The sequence below is a fragment of the Amblyomma mixtum genome, chromosome 6 (assembly GCF_055824585.1).
Source record: "Amblyomma mixtum isolate Tamu chromosome 6, ASM5582458v1, whole genome shotgun sequence".
NCBI classification, from domain to species: Eukaryota; Metazoa; Arthropoda; class Arachnida; order Ixodida; family Ixodidae; genus Amblyomma; species Amblyomma mixtum.
This window is the reverse complement of record NC_143017.1, coordinates 159,811,762-159,832,200: the sequence shown is the minus strand read 5'-3', so window position 1 is coordinate 159,832,200 and position 20,439 is coordinate 159,811,762. Positions and strand designations below refer to the sequence as shown.

At 49.7% G+C, this 20,439-nt stretch overlaps 1 protein-coding gene across 8 annotated transcripts in view; it reads right to left on the bottom strand.

Moving 5' to 3' along the window:
- LOC149340976 (uncharacterized) overlaps nt 1–20,439 on the bottom strand; it is a 94,279-nt gene that overhangs the window by 2,846 nt on the left and 70,994 nt on the right. For 4 of the 8 annotated variants that reach the window (XM_089549920.1, XM_089549914.1, XM_089549915.1 and 1 more), the window contains exons 2-4: nt 5,612–5,773; nt 4,933–5,174; nt 2,207–4,469 (exon numbers count right to left, since the gene is read on the bottom strand). In XM_089549920.1, the coding sequence (XP_089406046.1) occupies nt 2,207–4,469; nt 4,933–5,174; nt 5,612–5,756 (2,650 nt within the window). In that variant the 5' untranslated portion in view covers nt 5,757–5,773. Of the gene's footprint in view, nt 1–2,206; nt 4,470–4,932; nt 5,175–5,611; nt 5,774–7,346; nt 10,944–11,005; nt 11,412–14,454; nt 14,904–20,439 lie in introns of those variants that run through there. The other 4 variants (XM_089549916.1, XM_089549919.1, XM_089549918.1 and 1 more) reach the window with 4 other exon arrangements.

Below are 20,439 nucleotides of genomic sequence, written 5' to 3'. Positions count from 1 at the left end.
CCTTTTGCATAAATGAAAATCTATGTACGCGGCGTTATGTTGGTTACAGGCTATACGAGTACGGCATCAAGCGGCCGGCCATCGTATACAGAATCAGCGGCAGGCGGGAGCAATACGCGTCGTTGAATAGTCGCCCGCTATCATCTATGCAGTAGTGGCCAAGTCTAGGTGTACAACGTCGCACCGATTTCTTCAACAGAAATTAACAGATTTGATGAAAGAGCGTTGTCTCGCCATTTGTGCGCTTTAATAAGAACGGGGGAAATTCATCCTGCTAAAGTGCAGGTCCAGCAAAGCGACCCTGCAATGGTTGCCATTGTGTCGTCTGAATGCGGAGAGAGTATGAGTCGCTTGGGTTCTTACATGCACGCCTATCTGTGTGTTCGCTTTGCCTGCGGTTGCACACGTTCAAGCTGTATTTACAGTAAAAATCTTGATGATGATCTAACACACACCTAAATATTAAGCTCGTTTAAGGCTTTCCAATGTGGCAAGATCAGTTCAGTATGAGGAATCTCAGCCAGTGTGCGAGACACTAAAAATGCTTAAAAAAGCGCTTGCATCAGCCTGGCTCACATCACGCATCATTCGTATATAGTGAGCATTCTGATCACATTTCTCCAGTGTGATGCTACGACAGAAGTGGTGCAGTCGATGCAGTGGCTAATATCGCTTTCTAGGCGACATTAGATCAATCTCCATCCCGATTGTACAATTCACTAGTATCCGGTAGAAAAATTGGCAGCAGATATCCGATTCGCGTGCCCAGGCGTAAGGGAGGGTGTGATCGAGAGGCTACTTATGTGTGCTTACATTACAATACAGGAGCTGCCTGGCAGCTATAAGACTTGTTTAGAAAAAAATACTACCATTTGGCATGTGCCTATTCGAAGGGGGCGCGAGAAGAAATTTAATGAATTTTTACGTGTTGTATAGGGTACGCTAATAAATTTAAATCGTCTCTACAGCTCCGCTGTATGCGTCGATGTATATGCGCGTTTATTATTTTTCTTTTGTTGAGTTTCCGTCCGATGTTCGATCAATTTTCTTTGCTACGTTCATGCATATTTCGAGCTGCTGTCATTACCTTACACTTGGATTAATTGCAGCGAGATGCAATAATTAAGCCACCTCGCACTCAATCAACGTCTGGCTTCGTTCACGGTTTCTTGCTGGGCGTTTTCCGAACCATGCACGTCGCAAGCGTCACACAGAGCTGAGTGACATCAATGGTGTAGTCGAATAGGACAAGTTCACTGGTGGCGAACGCCATTATCCTAAAGAAAAACAACAGCGCGCTGAAGTGCTGAAAGCGTCTGGGAGGTCTTCCTCAATTATGCCCAGCATCGCTGACGTGTTTCCTTGTCGTCTAATTCAGCGGACAGATTCCGCGCGCTCCGCCCGGCGAAGCGGCTCTTTAAACGGCACGGGTCGTACGCTCAAACATCGCAACCGAGCGAGGTAATCAGTACGTGCGTCATCCACTGACGTCCTGCGTGAGGAGCAGTAAGTTGCGGGCACAGGCGTTGCCGCAATACAGTGCGCTCTTCATGCATTGGTCTTGCACGTTCAGGCCAAGGTGACCTTATGTCACCTATCTGTCGTGCAGTTTGTTGGATCTCTCTGTGTCGCAGCTCATGAACAAGCGCACAATAAGCGGCGTATTCCTTTGTCGTCGGACAAGAACAAAGCAACACAGATGCTGACAGTTGGTGCAAACAAACCGTTGCCAACTTATTTTTCTTGTTCCAAGTTTAGGTCTCACTTCTGAAGAAAGCACTAGGCGTTTTAACCAGTTTTTATTACAGGAGACCATTCACGTGGTGGTAACGTAACTGACGAGCAAAAACATCGGCACAACACCGCAATTCAACTGCACAGAACAAAAACCAGTCACAGGACAGAATAACGGACGTACCTTGTCGGGACGATGCAAACAACCAGACAGCTATGGGCAGTAAGCGACGTTGTGGTCTCTGTCTTCTCGTGACTTAGATAAATGCAGAAAGTCTCGTTCAAGGAGGCTGGCGTCCCTTCGTTTTAGCGAACACAGACGAAAAGACACCGAGATGACAGTCACAACGTTGGCACAAGAGAACTTGAGTACCGACACACAAACACATAGGTACATGGACATGTGCCACTCTACAGCGCACCATGGGACAGAGTCAACAATGCGACGGTGACTTATCTACCGCGCGCGTACCTTTGTCCTCTGACGACTGACCGCTGGATCCAACGGCACTGTCCACTGAGCACGCAACCTGACGGCGTGCCGCTTGCGGAAGAATAGCGTCTTTGACTAAGTCCGGCTCGTTCTCCTTGCTAAGAGGAGAGGTTGCAATCTGTGTTACTCTAAATCTCCTCTCGACGCCCGTTCGTCCATTGTTGCTGTCGAGGCGAGGGGAAACCTGTTCTGGGGTATTGCACTGATTAGGACTGTGTCGGTATTCCCACACCTTGACCCTGTCCCTCACAGACACGAAATCATCCCTGTCTCCCGTCGGGCTGAAAGTATCCGCTGAGCTGCTTGTCTTCTTGAAATTCTCAGCAAAGAACTGCTTTAGCTTCACAGTGTCCAGGTACAATTCATCCAGTTTTGATAGCGGAGCTTGGTGAGGAGATTGCTCCTGCTGGGAAAGCTGCCTGTGCGCGGAAGACATGTGGGGACTTGCGCTCTCGAACGATCTCGCTCTTTCGAGAACGAATGTCCGAGCGGCCTTTTCAGAAGCTGGACGACCTGTTAATGAACTCTCCTGCTTGGACTGCTGCTGCTGACTAAGTCCGAGTTCCTCTTCTGTTTTGGGAGAAGGGCATTCACTTGGAGTCAAGGTCTCGTTTTTATCCGCCACATCGGACGCTTCCGACAACTCCACTTGATCTGTAGGTGACCTATCGCTCTCCTCAGATATGATAGATAGGGTTCTTTCAAGCTGCTTGCGTGTCATTTCCGCAGCTGGCGCAGCAGGTTCCGTGACGTCAACGCTGTCTGTGAACGCTTCCGCAAGGTCCACTTTCCCATCTCTAGCCTCTGTTAACAGGGGCGACGTTGATATCATCTTTGGTGTTGCCTCAGCGCATGATGCTGCTGAGCTTCGATCTAGCATATCACTCGCAAAGAGTGCCTTTGCAGCGCCGCACTCTTGGACAGGTGAATCCAGGGAGGTAGCAATCGGCTCCTCCACCTCGGCGACCTGAGGAAATAGACTCGGAGAGATCCTTCCGCAAGGAGACGTCCTTCCACTAGGAGACATTGTTCCGCTCGGAGTCATTGTCCCGCTCGGCGTCACACTTCCGCACGGAGACATTCTTCCACACGGTGAAACGCCACCGCTCGGCGACATCCTGCCACTGGGGGACACCCTTCCAGACAAAGCGTCCTGACAACACCGGTCGGTTGAAGCCGAAACATGCTCAATAATTTCCGGAGACCGCTCGTCTTCGCTGGCGTGCTGGCTACACGAAGACACGATGATCTCGGGCATTGCAAGCTTTGACGGGGAGTGCTTAGGACGCTCCCACAGGGACTTGTTTGCGAAGTCTACGTGGCTGTAGGTGTCCGGAGAGGATTCGGGGCTGCTCAGCGGAGAGAAGAAGGGCTTTCCGATACGTGGCCCCTCTGGAGTCGCTGCCGCTCGCTTCTCTCGGCCAGAGTTGTAGTCATTTCCGTTTTGCCTGAACATGTTGGACGACAAGGACCGCAGCACTTCGTGTAGCTTCTCTTTGTCGTCGCCTTCAATCACAATGTCCTGGCCGTTGACGTTGACGATCCTGCGCAGAACCCGACGCCTCTTGATTCTTCCTTTCAGCTGAGCCGCCGAGGTGGGGCTGGAGGGAGCGGCCTGGAGCTTCTCGTCCTTTTCGGAGCCCTGTGACTCGACGGAGTCCTGGCGCTGGAGCAGCATGTCGTCGTCGGTCGAGTCGTCCACGTTTACCGTGAAAGGGCTTCCAGCCAAGTGCTGTCCGTGCCAGATGATACTCAGCTGATGCTTTCCCTTAAGCACAGGCGTGTACTTGACGGCCACCATACCCGGCTGGATGTCGTACTCGATCAAAATCTTCTTGTCTTCTTGACCAGCTCCATCCGGCGCGCTCTTGTCGGCTTCTGGGCGGCTAGCAGTAACCTTCCGGCGCGGCGACTTGTTCGTGATAATCTCCTTGCAGACGGTGTTGTCGGGACCGCGGATCTCGACCACGATGCAGAAGTTGCTGGTGGACTTGGTGAAGATGTTGAAGCTCGCCTTGCGCCCCCGCACGGCCAGGATGAGGCCCATGCCTTTGGCGAAGCAGTTCTTGCGAGCCACCAGGCTGCTGGAATCGTCGGCGGCGTCGTCTTTTATGGAAGGCCGTTTGCCCAGCGCCTGCTGCAGCTGCGCCTTGGCGGAGATCACCTTGAGCCGTGAGACGATGGTCCGCACCGCCTTCTCGATGTTCGGGCTGCCTTCGGCCAGTTCCTCCGCGGTGATGTCCTGTCGTGAGAAAAAAAAAAATAAAAACATTTTTTATGGGCAAAGTGATACGACGTATTTATTTATTTATGCTGTATCGCAGTGATGTATGCAAATAAACAAAGTTTTTGGACCTTACAAAACGCTACGTAACAGCTGCAATTAAACTCTTACACTGCACATACTAATAAGCCTGGTTTACAAAGTTGAAACTGAAGTCGAGTCCCCGGTCATCTCAAACAGTCATGTTTTCTTGACAAGTACGGTTTCCGAAGCGCAATGCCTTTATCGTTCGTTATTCTGCTCCGAAATGTAGCAAAATAAGAAATAAACGGAGGCGCCTAGACGCTTAATGAGCGGGAAGTAACACAGGCACGCATGCCGAAGGCCTCTACTCCTGATCGCTAATCCTATTCTCACCGAGTAGTAGGCAGAGAGTATATGCATGCACACGGAAGGCCACACCGTCGGGACGGCAACTCACCGGCCGTATAGGCGTGTGTTTCTCGAGGAGAAAGAAGGCCAGCTGCGCGTTGCTGATGCAGTTATCTGCGTTGAGCAGGTCGTACCGAGGACACGATCCCGGGTACATGGAGTCAAGGAGCGCGCATAGCAGGATGCCGTCCTTCCAGCCCGAGGAGAAGTTGTCCGGGACGGGGTAATTCTTCACTCGGCTTCTGACCCAGTCGAGCAGCGTCTTCTTTTCATGGTAGCCCACCGATATGCCTGCGATAAGTAAGCGGCGTGTCTCGAATAAGCAACAGTGCGCTTGCTATACACGCGGAGTAACTGTCGACTGATTGAAACAGGCTCGGCTAATCGCGAAGTAATGATGAATGTGAAGCAAGCCATTGTTGACTCCTAGACCAAGCCTTTCCAATGTTACATCCACACTTTTGGTCCGGCTTGGCGAGAGTTTCGTGTAACCTTGTTAAGCAGACAAAAAATATACAAGGCAATGCTACACGTGCAATAAGGTGCCCAACTGCCTTTTGTTTAACCCGAGCGTGCAGTCACTATTCCACTGTTTTCTCTGTGGACTGTGCATCAGTCCAAATAAATATTCCAAGAGTGTTAACTGATGCGCTTGAGAGACCTGGCGTCTACGCGGTTCTGAACGCGCTGCCTCGTTATTACAGACAAAGTGTGCTGAGCATACGTACAGCTGAGAATGTAGCAGAAGAACAGCTGGACTTTGTGCCACAACGTGCTCGACCTCCAGGCACTGGTCGGATGCAGGATCAGGTGACCCATCCAGAGACACCAGGCCGTCAGCCGGTTGAGCGTCGACTGGCGGTAGTTCTCCATCACGCTCAAGATGTCCGCTGCAGAAAAGGGAAGCGCGCGAAAACGTCAGACTTACCGCTTTGAAACCGCGCGCTTCTTCAACAGTAACGCCGGGTGCACAGAGACGCGCGTCTTCACTTCATTAATCGATAAAAGGCGGCTGCGTGCTCGATATGTTTACCAGCCATTTACAACTCGGTCTTCTTTATGAGCTCCGAGATTGCTTGCCCGCTTGTGGCAGGCGCCGATAGCGTCAGCTGTCACCTCTTTATTCCGGCCTCGACCTCCGGCAAACACTGCCTTCCGAATCGCCTTTTGGCATCTATATCCTGAGTTATTGCGTGCTTTACACACACATATCAGATCTTCGTGCCTGGTATGAGCGGCACCTACACGAGGCCTCTCACTTGGCACGCACCATTCGAATACGCGGAATCGTATGCGAGGTCACTAAGGTCACAACATATAAGAATAAAAAAAAACGGAAAATAATACAGAACGCGTCGCTCGCTCGTCCCTCGTTAAGGCCGAAAGATGAGCAGACGGAGGTTCTTTGAGCGGCTCCTCCCGGAGCTTCGAAGTGCGCAGTTTCAGCTCGCATGCGACGAACTGGCCAGAGCATGAAATGGCGAGTGCCTTCGGCAAAACAAAAGTCCTTCTAGGCGCGGGGTAGGCTGTCGCGGTCGAACAATTCATAAGCAAAAGTTATCGTTTTATCCCTTAGCCTCGGATGGGAACGAAGCCATGAATAATCCCGGATGAAAAAAGGACGAAGAAAACACAGAAGCCTTGATTCGCGTTTGCGCGTCGACATCTGAGAGTATGCATGAGTCGTGCCGCATGGCAATGCTTCAGGTTTAGGCGCTGGTCCCAGAACTTTGGGGATGCTTGACTCACCACCATGTACTTCTCGATCCTGACGCGCATACCGTGGAAATCCGCTCCACAAATGTGCATACGCTGTCTTTTCCCAGACCCACCGCCAGTATACCGACAAGCGCACTTTGGACCGCAGCTGGCGGCTTGCAAGCTCAGTACGCGAACTTCTAAATAGGCACACAGCACCTGCGGCGTGCGCCCCACGCCTTCCTGCCATAGGCACTGCGCCACAGTCGGCGAATTTTAGAACAGAGCCGTGTGCACAGATTTACGACACGTTCAATGCGGGGAAGGTTATCGAAAAACAATGGCTGGGCTAAACTGAAGAGCACAACACCAAAGACGCGTATTCAGAAGACACGTAAATGAATGCTTGTATACGAATGCGACAATCGAACGAGCTCGTTAAAAAAAAAAAACAGGAGAAGCTGCAGCAGTCTCAGCTGCAAAGAAATTACCCGCTTAACGAGAGCCCATTCTCGATCCCTCTGGCGATAAAACAAGCGCATTCTGCGTCCAAGTGAGGCTCCGCAATAACAGAATGCTGGGTCAGTTGGTACTTTGTTGAACTTGTTCATCAGCCTACAAAAAACGGCGGCAGGAGACCTTCGTCTCTTTTTCGCATTTTTTGTCGGCTAGTGCTCAAGTTCAGTCTCGAAGGAGTTCTGGACAAAGATAAAGAGTTCCGCAAATACGACCGACGACTGTGCTCGGAAAAACAAACAAACTTACGCTTCCGCAAGCCATGCCGGACGTATATGACGAAGTGAATTCTACGCATCTTGTCCGTGCTTTTCGGCTCCACGCCGCTGCGTTTACGCGGTTCACATTCACGAAACAGTGCACACTGGCCACTAAAAACGAGTCCCCGCGAGATGTGAGGCGCGAGCCGTCGGTGTCTATCTGCAATGTCCAGCGCGCGCACGAAACAATCACAAGGCGGCCAAGCAGATCCGGCGCGGTGACCACCAGCGCCGCAGCGCACACTCTTTCAAGCGTCCTCGAATAGACTGGATCGTCGATGGTCGCGGCGGGTCTGTAAGTAGTAAAACGCGCCGGAACACGAGGAAGGTGGGCGACTCTCTCCTCGCAGCTCTCTGTTCCTTTTACGCTTTCCCTCTCTTTCACTCCGACTCGCTTTCCCCCATCGAAACGCGTGCGAGCGAGTGTGCGAAGTTAGCCAGGTGACAAGCGGTGACGGGAACGATCCCGGGAAGTCCCAGCGTCGGCGGCGTCGGCGCTGCGGGAATTACTTGGCGCGAGCCAAAATAGGTGAGGGGCACTGGAGAGGAGGCGCGTCCGCATCGTTAACCCAACCGCACCTTTTATACGTGGAGATATGTGTACACTTCACACGAGCGAACGTACTATACGCGCCTGACACGGCGACGCTTCGAACATGCCGCGTCGTTTGTACTTCGTTGGCCAACACGCGAAAGCGGCTGCCGCGCGGAGTCCTCACATTGCGAGGATATGGCGCAACCTATACGAGTGGTTGCTTGGATAAGAGGAGTGGGAACTCTTCAGAAGAAGAGATTCCTTCGGTGCGCCGGAGGCGAAGCCGTATACGCTATTACGCTATCGCGCACGAAACGGCTTATCGCGTTCCTTTAGTCATTGCGCCTTATTAACGAAGGTCACTGCTCTCACCTGCCAAGCTAGCTGAGCTGCGGCTTGCCGCGCCTGCTGTTGGCTTATGGCTTAGAAAAAATAAGCGAATGCAGCACTTCTGTTGCCAAAAGTTTGCCATGCACGAAAACACGAAGAGGTAATTAAGACGTCAGCTCTTCAGGCCCTGCTGTACAGCTTGTGGTCTTTACAAAACTGTTCCGCGAACCCTGGCGTGCTGCTTGGCAACGATGCAAGGTGTGCATTTTCTGAAAAAGCACTGAATGGTCTTTGCTGGAACGGGTAAAATCCCACGCTGTGTGACACAACAATAGCCACCGAACACGAGCTGAGTTTTACACGAGGCGTTCTAAGAAGGGCTTCTCGCTAAAGCTCCATTGCAGCAAAAACAACCGGGGGCTAGCTGCCAAGCCGTCTTATATTTTTTCGAGTGACATTTCGCAGTGGGCTTACACGGTGTCATACTCATAGAATGACTGAATGCAGTGTTACAAGTAGCACAGTTTCCTGTGGTAGATCAATCAGATCAATCTTGCTCCTCGATGCACCTTATGAGAAATTCCGCGAGTGGGCTTCCCTGCATATCACAGCTGACAAAACATGTATGGTGGTGCTCTTTCCAGAAGAATTGTGAGGGCTACAGGACGAGTTCCGTGGGCATGGAAAGGAAATATCGAGCACACTTGGGAAGACAAAAAAAAATAATTCTCGCATTGTGATTGATCGAAGGTCGTGATCGTCCATCTTGCTGGAATAAGGTGAGATTTGTGGAAAAGCCTGCCTGTTGAATTTCGCATGAGGTAAATTACCCCGGTTCCTTCAGAGGGCAAGGCTTTGCTCGGCAGGCTTCATTACTTTTGTACGGCCTTATCAGCTGCGAAACACCCTTAAGACACCTTGCGTTCGCATGCGTACTTATGGAGAGGTAGTAAATTGTAAATGCACATCTTCAAGAGGATTAGGTGATACTACTCTAGTGGTTCAGCGAAGAATCGTTTTAAGCAACGTAGACAACGTGTAACGTGCGCCGGAAACAGGCCCAAAAGCCTTAGTTTCGCATTAAAACCGCGTGGCAAAACACGGTGTCTCCCAATTACTATCCTGATCCTCACGGCTTCACGGAGAACTATTCGGGACAACCGTGGTACCGGTGCGGTACTAAAAACATAGAACAAAAACAAATTAGCTTAAACAGCGCAGCCAGATGTTGTTCTTCGCGCACAATACTTTTCACTTGAACTTATAAGCGAACTGCTATGAAGCAATGTGACACAGACTTAAAAGGTTTTTGTTGACAAAAACCCGCACATAGAAGTGGCAGGATCCAACTGCACATGCCATCTCTGGATCTTCCTGGACTTTTACAAACGTGAAGAACTGCACTTAGCAGTTTTCCACTAACAGTTTCCACGGTCGGTTTTTCATCGCAATGAATATAAACGAGTGGGAAAGGCGAGGGCGATTCCATGAAAAACTGTACGCGTTAACCAGCCGTCTTCCATCGCAAGCGTTAAACCCTCATGAATACATGCGTTTACGCCTAAGCTGTCAGCAACCGACCGCCAGAGAATGCGGCGGCTGGGAAAATGCCCAGGAAAAAAACAAGTCGCTCGACGCGTCCTGAATAACTGCCCGCGACAGTGGAGGAGACAATGGGGCAGATAGCGGGACGAGTGAGTCTCGGCGAGTTCGCGCCGGTTTCTTCGGCTAGGACGCTCGCCCTCCACGCTAAACAAACAAACAAACAAAAAAGAAATCGCTGAGTTGTCGACACCATTGTCATTCCTTTCGTTTTGCTTAATCGGGTACCGGTTCGTGTCCCTTTGAAAGCTCGGCATCCATACAAAAGATATATAAACAAAAAACATAACAGCGTTTATTACAGGGTGTTTCACATGGATGACCATCCTTTTCCAAGTGCAATGAAAGGAGGGACAAGAAAAAATTATATAAATAAAAAAGAGGTAATGAAGACAAGTCCCTCAATATTTTTTACTTTCAAAATATATTCCTGGTGGTTCCCGCCAATGCTGTACCTCTCGTACGCTTAAAAGCTTGCTTAAAAGCTGCCTCTTCCTAATGTTGTGTTACACTTGAAAAAGGCTAGTCCTCCAGCCGAGACGTCGCGTAATACACGTTATGCTTTTCATTTTTCGTCATTTATCTTTGTATTCAGTAATCAGCTTCCAAGAAAGAATCTTAGATTTTACGAGCTTGTCTATAAATTATAGCTTTTTCTGAGTAACTTTCTATAGGCATATAGCTAACGGCTCCCAAGAAAACACTGTCGGCACACACTCATACACGTCCTCCTACATACTTAAATAGGTAAAGCGAAAATTTCAAGGTGCGACAGAGCACAGGACGAAAACAGCTTTTGCGGGTCAAATGTGGTCACGAGTAACGAAAAGGTAAGTATAGCTATCCGCTTATACGTATGTAACATAGAAGGTGACGAGCACGCCAGAGATTCACCAACAAAATAAACAAACGAAGAATCATTAGGCAAATACAGGGGAAGTCTCTGGAATGAAGCATCGGTGTGTATATTGAGTCGCTATCAGACTTTCCAAACAGCTAATCCGATAATAACAACCGAGCCCAGCGGTATAGTTCAGTAGGGCCCGTACAGCGCGTGCGAATTGGGTAGCATCGAAACTCCACATGAACACCAGTTGGGTTAATTCTACATAACGCAAGAAAGCGAACACGGCCAGAGGGGCAGTGCATATAGCTGACGCGAATACGTGCAGCACACATACGTACGGCTATCCCAGTGAAGAGAACGGAGCCATCGCAACCACCGCACGAGAGCGACTCGCGCGTCTTCTCAACGGGGCCACGTTTCGCAGAGAGTGGCAGCGGAGGAAATCAGGCGCCTCGCTCTTTACGCCGCCGCGGGCAGACTCGCGATAACGGCAGCCACGCACTCATCTATCTTGGCGAAAGGCTGTGTCGTATACATAACACTATAGGACGTGGCAGGGTGGCAACACCTTTTAAAACGCGTCCGCGATATTCGTCGTCACCCGGGACGCGCAGCTTCGATAACCGACGCCAGTCGTCGGCCGCATCGTATGTAGTGCCGTTGGCCCGGGGAACGAACACACGGCAAGCAGAGGGAACGACGAATGTGGCAGCGCAACGCCGACGTCAAGGAGCCGTCGTTTTGATAAGCGACCTCGCGACGCGACGCAACGCTGACGCGCAGGGCCAGCGCTAGCGTGCGTGTGTGTGTAACAGGCAGTTTCGTACGCGACTTGCGCAATGCAGGCAGGCCAGAGCAACGGCTGGAAACGGAGCAGCAAAGACCAACCGCGCTGTTCCGGTGGAAAAACAAAAGTAAAAAGAGAAGGAAGAATCTGAGAGCTGTTACGTGGAGCTATGCTTCCACACGCACGGCTCTGCTCCGAGCTGACGCGTGCCGGCCAGCCGCGCACGGGCTGACGTCGACCGCGATCCTGCCTCCAGCGCGCGTATGTCTAGAACCTGACAGCGCTGTTGGCTACGGAGGGAGGGCAGCTATCATGTTTTGCACAGTGAAAATACTTTGAAGCAACACTGAACCCGTGGACGTGATCAGACATATACATGTTATATAGCTTCGAACGAGGACCAACTAAAAGATCGTGCACAACAAGAATTCCTTACGTATAGTAACGTCGTATAGCTGACCACCTTATACGCTTTGTTAAACACGTACGAGTAAAAATGCGAGCTTTTTACTTTTGGCCGGGTATATATACATGGAAAAGTCGTCTCATTTGCTCTTCCAGTGCCGCGTCTAAGACACTGAAAGGGAGAGAACCGAAGGGCTCTCGGAGCAACAACAGCTACAAGACGCCACCGACACGGTCAAAGTCATGAGTGAGTCTTGAACCAGTCAGGAGGAGAGGTTGTAGATATAGTCTGATCGAGGTTGGCGCAGTCACGAACAGCCACCATCCCCCGAACGCTAACTATAAACACGGAGTCGTGCATCCTCGGGGCTCCGCCTGATACAAAGGAGTTCCGCTCTCCGTAAACCAATCGTTTTTTTTTCATCGAAACAATGACAGAGAAACATTCGTTCAGTACACCTTATAACCAGGTCGCGTGCGACCATGCTTGCATGCATTTAGCGATGCCTCGGAAAGTAGTCGCCGTACACCTTGGCTACATAAGGTTCCGGCCTGTCTTCTGGATCTTCCCTTGCATTAGGGAGGAGGAGGAGGCTCTATTGCCCAAGTGGTCGCATCCGCACGCACGCACAGACGCACCGCACGCCGCCTGTCCGGTTTTGCTTCCTTGAAGGCGACTATAATTGAGCAGTCAGGTCGGAGGTGGAGATAGCGGACACAAGATAGCAGGCTGGCGAGGCCAAAGTTCGGCTCGCCGCCGCCGCCGTCAAAGGTTAGAGCTTTTCTCTGCGAATGAATTATGCGGCGTCCGAAGTGGGCCTCCTTAAAGATAGCTGCACTCGTTGAGAGTTACGTAGCAGCGCAGTCGAGTTGCAAAAGGCGGACGGAAAGAAGGCAGAGAGAAATTTCGTTTGTTTACGCAGAACGCGTTTAACCCTTTCAAGCGCTATACCCACAGTTGTGTACACTGAAAATGCGCAGCTTTTTCTGCAGAGTGCTACAGTTAGCAAAGGTTTCTTTGTTTCGCAGAAATTTACCACCCTTTTATATCGCCGCTGAGGTGTTTTTCATCATGTTCGCTAAAGAACGCGGTAACAGTATTTATCAAAACCGTAAGCAAACAAGCCATTCCACATACTCAGGCATACATGAAGATTTAGTCATTCGTAAAAATATCGATTTCTGCTGCGTTTATATCGTCAAATGAGTCTTGAAAGAAAAAAGATATGTAATCCCACGATCTCTCGAGTACTCATTTGACAAATTATGATGTTACAAATTGTTCCAAAATTTTGTACTTGCCTATAAAAAAGGAGAAAATAAAACAATGTTGTGTTTTGCGTTATAACCCTCACGAATTCGGCGTCTTGAAGCCTTCGTACATATTACTTGAGCAGAAAAAAAAAAATTCTGAAGAGAACTCCCGCCTTCACTGAGACGCAGTCGCAAAGGCGGACAAAAGTATGACCGGTTTGTCAACGGGCTTTTAGAGTACCATTGGAAAAAAAGCTACAGAAGCTGTACAAATAGAGAGTGGTTTACTTGCGTGAAAGTGGAGAAGGATGACAGATAGAATAGTAAGAGATAAAAAAGCGATTAACGGACGATCTGCTTACCGCTGCACAGCTATTGTTCCAGCCGCTAACTTACAACTGTCGGTGCACGATATAACGGAGCACCCGGACAAAGCTTCCGCGTTCGCAATCCGAGCTTTGTTTCTGGCCTCGTGAAAAAGATATCTGCGCCCTTCAATCTGCTGATAAATTAGTTTGAACTGGAGCGATATGATGGGGGTAGACACGGTTTGTTTGACAGGATGCCATGTAGACACACGGAGTCTAACAAAGCCGTTTTTTATGACTTCGAGTATAATTAAATGGAGAACGAAGGACAAACGTTAAGTAAGCAATCTGTGGCAACCTGTGACGCATTAAGCTGAGCGCGGAAGCGCGCTGCAGAAGCCGTGCTTTCTTCCGCAGTCTCCTCCCATCTTCACCCTACAGAGCAGAACTACCTCCTCCGCACAGAATTCATCACGTGCTGAAGAAAGAAGAGCGCTGACGCCCCTCTGTAGGTCAATGTGTATTTGATACTACAATCCACTACAAATGCCTTCGCGAGAGGTCATACCTTCGACGTTGTGGGGAATCACTAGGAATGAACAAAGACACACGCCGCTGATAGCTCGCCTCACCAGCCTGCCACTGTGGAGCAGTGGCTTGGACTTTGTACTGTTGAGTATGGGATCGAGAGAACGAATCCCGGTCGTACCGTTTCGACGGAGGCAGAAAAAGAAAAGAAACACCCGTGTGCTGTGCGCTGTCAGTGCACACTAAAGAACCCTCAAGTGATCGAAATTAATCTGAAGCCTTCTACTACGACGGCGTTTTTCATAACCCACGTCCAGTTATACGAGGCGCTAAACCCCGCTTAAACACCAAGCAACCAACCATGCAGCTTGTACCGCCAGAGGAAACACATCCGCGTCTCCAAAGCTGAGAAAACCCAGAGGGAAAAAGCAAGGCTGGAGGCGGGAGAAGAAGAGAGTGGACCTTGGAGGGGCAGCTCACATCTCGCGCATTGGCACATACCTGGCTTTTGTGGCCCCGATTCAGCCTCCATGCTCCACAACGTACTCGTCCCAGTCGCCATGCGCGCACGTACAGAAGGAAATGCCGGCCGGAGTTTTACGAGAGAAAAAAAAAATAATGAGAGAGCGCCCCGACAGACGCGGTGTCACGGTACGTCGCACAGACGAACAAAGAAACAAACAGCGAACGCGCCGGAGTACAGTTCGGAAAATGCCTGGCACGCGCAACTCAGTGGAAAAACACTTGTCACAAAACCCGCGCGCTCACTCGCCGATGGGAAAAAGGAAAGGTTTGGTGTTGCCGGCGTTCGCGACCGATACACTGCGGCGAGCGAACATGCGGCGGCAGACGACGACGAGGCTTTGTTCACGCATCGCCTGGATTATTCAGCGGGGGCGCTCTTCTCCCCGGAACCACTGGGGCGGAGCATCGGCGTCATTGTGTGCTAATGCCACGTCACACCACCAAAATGATGCGTGTCACCACTGGGCTGATGAGGAGGCTCGAGAAAAAAAACTTCCACACTGCTTCCGACGGAGGCAGGCGCACCGCTCTTGTTTAGACTACTCTAACGCAGTGCGTTTCTGTCGCGCGGTGCAAGGCCGCGTGCGGTGTCTGAGTATGTATACTAGTGTATCGAAATGAGATGTGGTATACATGTTTTCACCTCGCAGTGTAGCTGTTTTGACTACCGCTGTGGCGGACGCCGTCATTTCAGCGCGAATGATTTCAATAAGTCAGGTACGGGGCCATTCTCTACCAGCTACGCACAGCACTTTTCTAATGTTATCAAACCACTTCGTTAAAGCCACATAAGCATAGTATATACCGAGAGAGAGGATAAACTTTATTTATAGAGTCTTTGAAAAGGAAGGCTTTCTTCTGGCGCAGGCGGGCTACTGTCGCTTGGTGACCTTGATCTCTTGGATCTCGGCGACCTGGTCAGCTCTCTCTGTGAGCAACTTTTGCTGCCACAGGTCCGAGCTGCGCGGAAGCGCCCAGCCTGCACCTTATGAACGTTCTGGGTTTGGAACGCACAAAGAGCTGTTGAAGGCTCTTTGTTGGATTGGTGGGGCAAGCCACTTCTTTCAAGGGGCATATGGGGCGCATGATTTGGGGAAGGTGGTGTAAGGAGTCTGATATTACTAGTCTTGTGTAGAGACACTCTCAAAACATGTGTATATTGAATGGCTGTTATGTAAGTACATGCGCAAGAAATGAAACACCTCAAAGTCGCCCTGAACAGTCAGGTAGAGCGGTTGGAAGTGTGGTACTCGGAAGCTCTAATTTAATCATCACTGTATTAATACATTAATCCAGCACATCAATGTTTTGTCTGAGTGATGATCGGGTGTTGTAGTTTTGACAATTATATCCCGGTCTGTACGAAGCGAGAGGGTAACAGTTACCTCCGTGAACGGGCTACTGTAACTTTTTGTACAAAATTACGGTACACCGTACATACAGAGGGAGGGATGTTTCATTGCAATGTTTCAGACAAAAACCAGCACTCAGTAAAAGTCCTTGAAATTCTTTCGTTTTTTTTTTCGACTGGCAAGGGACTAAGGACGACATTACGCGCATGTTGGAGCTGTACATGCCCCAACCACACGATGAATTTTCGGGGTCAAACATTTCGACACGATATTTCGAAGGCACCCGCTGTGCCAGCTAAAATCCAGACACAGCTGATCGAGCCTCGAAGAAAAAGCACCTAAGGCTGTAAGATTTCATCTGACGCTGCAAAGTGAAGTCCTTCCTACTACAGAAGAACGATAACAGCAGGTCCATAACGAATAAACGTCACGTTCCTTTGTCCCGACCTTTTGTTTTCTGTCTCTCTACACAATGCATTTCGCTGCCACCAGAGCCGGAAAAGGGGGGGGGGGGGGGGGGAGGGGTACGAGTTGCTCGCTGGCTATTGCTTATCGTATGCACAGCGCGACCCCCCACCGTCACCTCAGCGGTGTTGTTATCATCGCCGGAGATTGGAGTTGGTGCACGATTCTGGTCGGTGGGCAGGGCCGTCCGCACCCTGAGTAAAAGCATACCTAAAAACAGACAAAAATAAACTTTGCTTGAAACCGCCGAGAGGAGCGAAGAAGGCCAAGTTTTCTCCTGGTCTCAGTATGTTCGTCATTTTTTTTTTTGTCTTGACTCCTCACACAGCCAGCCGAATGAGGTATAAGGCGAGAAGATGTACTGGCGGCCTCGTAAGAACAGTATAACCGCGCACACCTCCGCTGCCGCTCCTGCGGCCGTTTTGTTGAGCTTGCCCTCGCTATCTAGCCACACCGGGCAAGCGCGTGATGGAAGAGGAACAGTGAGGGAGAGAGAGAGAGAATTACGTTGATATCGAAGCGTAGCGCGACTGTTTTCGCCGACGTTGCGCATAAATTGTCTCGCCTTTTATTTTCTTGTATGCCGCTTCTGTCCTGAGCAGGTGTACAGTGAAGAGTCAGCTACCCGCATACGATATACGCACTAGAAACACAGCAAAAAGCGGAAAGACAAAACACACAGAGGAAGGCAGTGCTCGCGGAGGGGGAAATGTGCGTCAGAGGGCGCTGATAAACTGCTATATGCTTGCGTATGTGTGTGTGCGGTGCCGCGATGTGTTTTTCGAGCTGCCTCCGTTGGATGAATGCTCTACACGCCTCCTGTGTACAAACAACCCTCGCGGGGAAAAGAAAAAAGAGCCTTCGTTAAGCCACCGGCGCTCTCAAAAACCCGCCAAAAAACTGCGAGTCCGGAGTAATTGTTCCAGTTTTTCCGGAGCCGGCTAGCGTTGACGTGCGCAGAATTTCTTATCGGACATATGCTGAGCCACTGAGATAGCTTCCCCCCTTATATTGACGGTGCTAAGCCCTGAGCAAACCGCCGACATCTTAAGTGCTTTTGGGAAGAAGTAACGACCAACATTCGCCAACGGAATAAAACAACGTACGAGAAGGAGAAGACAATGATGCGGTGCTCATTATGCTTGAAAAAGGCTCTGCAGTGTGTAATTAAAGTCGACTGTGGAGGAAGGCCATCTGTTATTAAATCTTATTGCTGCATGCATGTAGAAACGCTTGGTAAACATCCTGAGGAAACGAGAATGTTTACGCATTGACATCACGCTAAGTTGCACATGTGGCTTGGACCAGAAGACTTCCTATTTCTGCGACTCCAGTAACACCATGTCGGATTCTGTGTTCACGGCTCAGAAGAGGAGCCAACGAAGATATTCTACGAGAAAATTCATTATGTTTCGCCTGCTACGCTGCAACTTTTTGTTACAAGATAGATTTCAAGATATTGCATTCGGATATAAGTTTTAGGTGTTCCCTTTCCCAAGAGTACATCTATTTTCGGTATAGCCCCCTCCAGCGGTGGAAATAAAACGCTGAGGGGAACTATACGTCAAAAAGTAATGTCTTCCTGTGACATTGAGCATTCATTTGAGTTAAAGATCTTTCACTTTCGTCACTTAATAAAAAGGTTGCGCACCATAAGAAAATATTTCTGTACACTTCTCGTATTAATGTAAATATATACAGAACTTCTCGTATCGTGTTCTGAGGCAGATCTTTGCTAGACAAAAGCACTAGTGTAGCGCAGAACGGAAGGACCGTCGGCTTTCGCGCCAGTTGTTCTGTTCACAGCAGTGTTTTGTCAAGCAAAGATGTCGGCGTTTGCAGCGCATACCGCATTTTATACCGAGCTCCATGGTCGCTCTTCTAGAGAGCGCGAAACCTTTCAAACTGCCTCTCTTCATGTACACCACGCATGTCTCAAGCATCCCACCATCGCCGCCTGAAAAGTTTTCCTCAGAAAAAATTCCAGCAAGGATTCCGCAGCAGTGAAGTCTCTTTCCCGTGCACGGTTTGCGAAGAGCTGAGCGGGACAATGGCACATTCCGCCCTGCCAGAAGCTGCATAAACACGAACCACTGCCACGCTGCGCGGCTACCAACGGTTTCAATTAAGAGCTCCTTATTGTGCAGCCTTGTTTGCGGCCGTCCAGTGTCCGTCGGTGCTGCGTCCGCCAAACAGCGCGACTCTCGAGACCTCGCAAGGCCAGGCAGGTTTCATCGGAGAAAAGGCAGCCATGCGGAAAAGAAGGCGAATTCAAGGCAGAAGGAGCAGCACTTAAACGTTAGCGTTGGTCCACGTGATCTTTCTGCAGGCGAAGAGAATGAAGCTCCTATCAGATAAAACGCCAGACCACCTGACTGCGCTCCGACTGTAAACGTATCGATGTGGAAATGAGGTTTGGGTAAAAACCTCGCTAGAACGGTGGCTCTTGTAGTCTCATCAAGATGCATAGCTACAAAAAAAATAAAGAGTGCGTAAAGGTCTTGGTTCTGTGCAGTCTTGATGCCAAATACAGATAACATAAGAGCGTTCTTGAACAGTTGTCGTACTACGTTGTTTGATCACGTTTTACGTGGAATTAGCGGCACAACTAGACTTTCCGCGCCCACCGCTACGGTCGGAGGTGGCGCTGGTGGATACTCTCCGTTTAGACTGGCACGCAACACAAAGTGGAAGTTCGGAAGTGGAGCTCGAGACATCAACCGTCGCAGCTCAGGTCGTACAGCACTGCATGTTACATGCCGTGCAATAAAGATCTGGATCCCACCGGAGACATGCGACTCTTTCTGCAAAATTATCTTCTATATACAGTGATTAAGCAAGTAATTTCTTATTCTAATCAACACCACTATTATAAAAAAAGTCAACAATCACAGATGCTTTCCTTGGTATCAATCACTTCTTTCATATGCATGTACTAACGAGCCCGTGGACTGCTTACTGTTGTCTGCTCAAGAGTAAGCAAAAGGGTGGAGCATACTGGCAGCAAGTGAACTTTAAACTTTCAAGAGTGATAAAGTTCGCAAAATATCGCTGTCGCTCGCTTACAAAGCTCATCTCCCGCTACTTTGACCCCGGCTGAGACAATGGGTCGTCCGTCTCTCTTTTTTCTCTTTCCCCAAAACACTCCGTTCCCTTCAGCGAAGCTTTCGCAAGGCTTACGTATACAGCGCCCACATTCGCCATGGCGAGTGTGCATGAAGATTTGCTGCGCGCTGCCAAGAGCCACAACGCACACAAGGCCCGGCGTTGTGCCACGTCCTTGTGCGCCTGTCATTGTTGACAGTGCCAACACCCTCGTGATCCGTGTACAGGTATTCACATGCCGACAAAGACAAGCGCCTGCAGAGAGAGACACACCGAACCGGTGTGTGTGTGTGTGTGCTAAGTGCATCAACCATTCGCAGAAGCTGCACACGGTCATCTCCCTTGTGTGTGTCTCTATATGAGCGACGTGCTCACTACATGGTCCTTCGTCCTGGTGATACTGTGGACTGTACCCGCACCATTTTATACGGCAATACTCTCTCTGCTTTGATGCTTTCGCTCGGAAGATGGAATCTGTCCATATAAGCCGCTGCATTTCGATGGAAACGTGAAAAAAAAAAAAAAACGCTCATGTGCAGACGTTTAGATTTGAATTGAAGGCCCAGTTCACTCTCCCGGGACAATTAAAGAGAATATAGTGACATTTTTGTTTCGTAGATCTCGCTTTCTGATGATAGAGATAAGTGTCTGCACTTTGTTTTATATTATGAATTGACAGCGAAAGTAAGGACGGAACCGATCGTGGCGCGCTGCGTTCAAACCACGGTGCTGTGGTTCATAGTTTGTCGTTCTGTTAGTGGGTGGCTTACGATGTTTGCAGTTGTACTTCGTGTCATGAATTTATGCCCTAGCGCCATAGAGAGAATTTATTTTTGGGGAGATAAATTCCGGATAGCTTACGTTGTGGTCCTGCAATTACTTATGACGGTTTGTGCAGTTCAAGGCCGCATTGTTCTTCACCTTTCAAAATGTTTTGGAAAAACCAGGCCACATAACCGACACTATGTTAACCTTCATGATGATAACAGCAGCACTATCCTCGGAGTCACCCGTTCGGATCAGCGTTGTTGTCTACCAA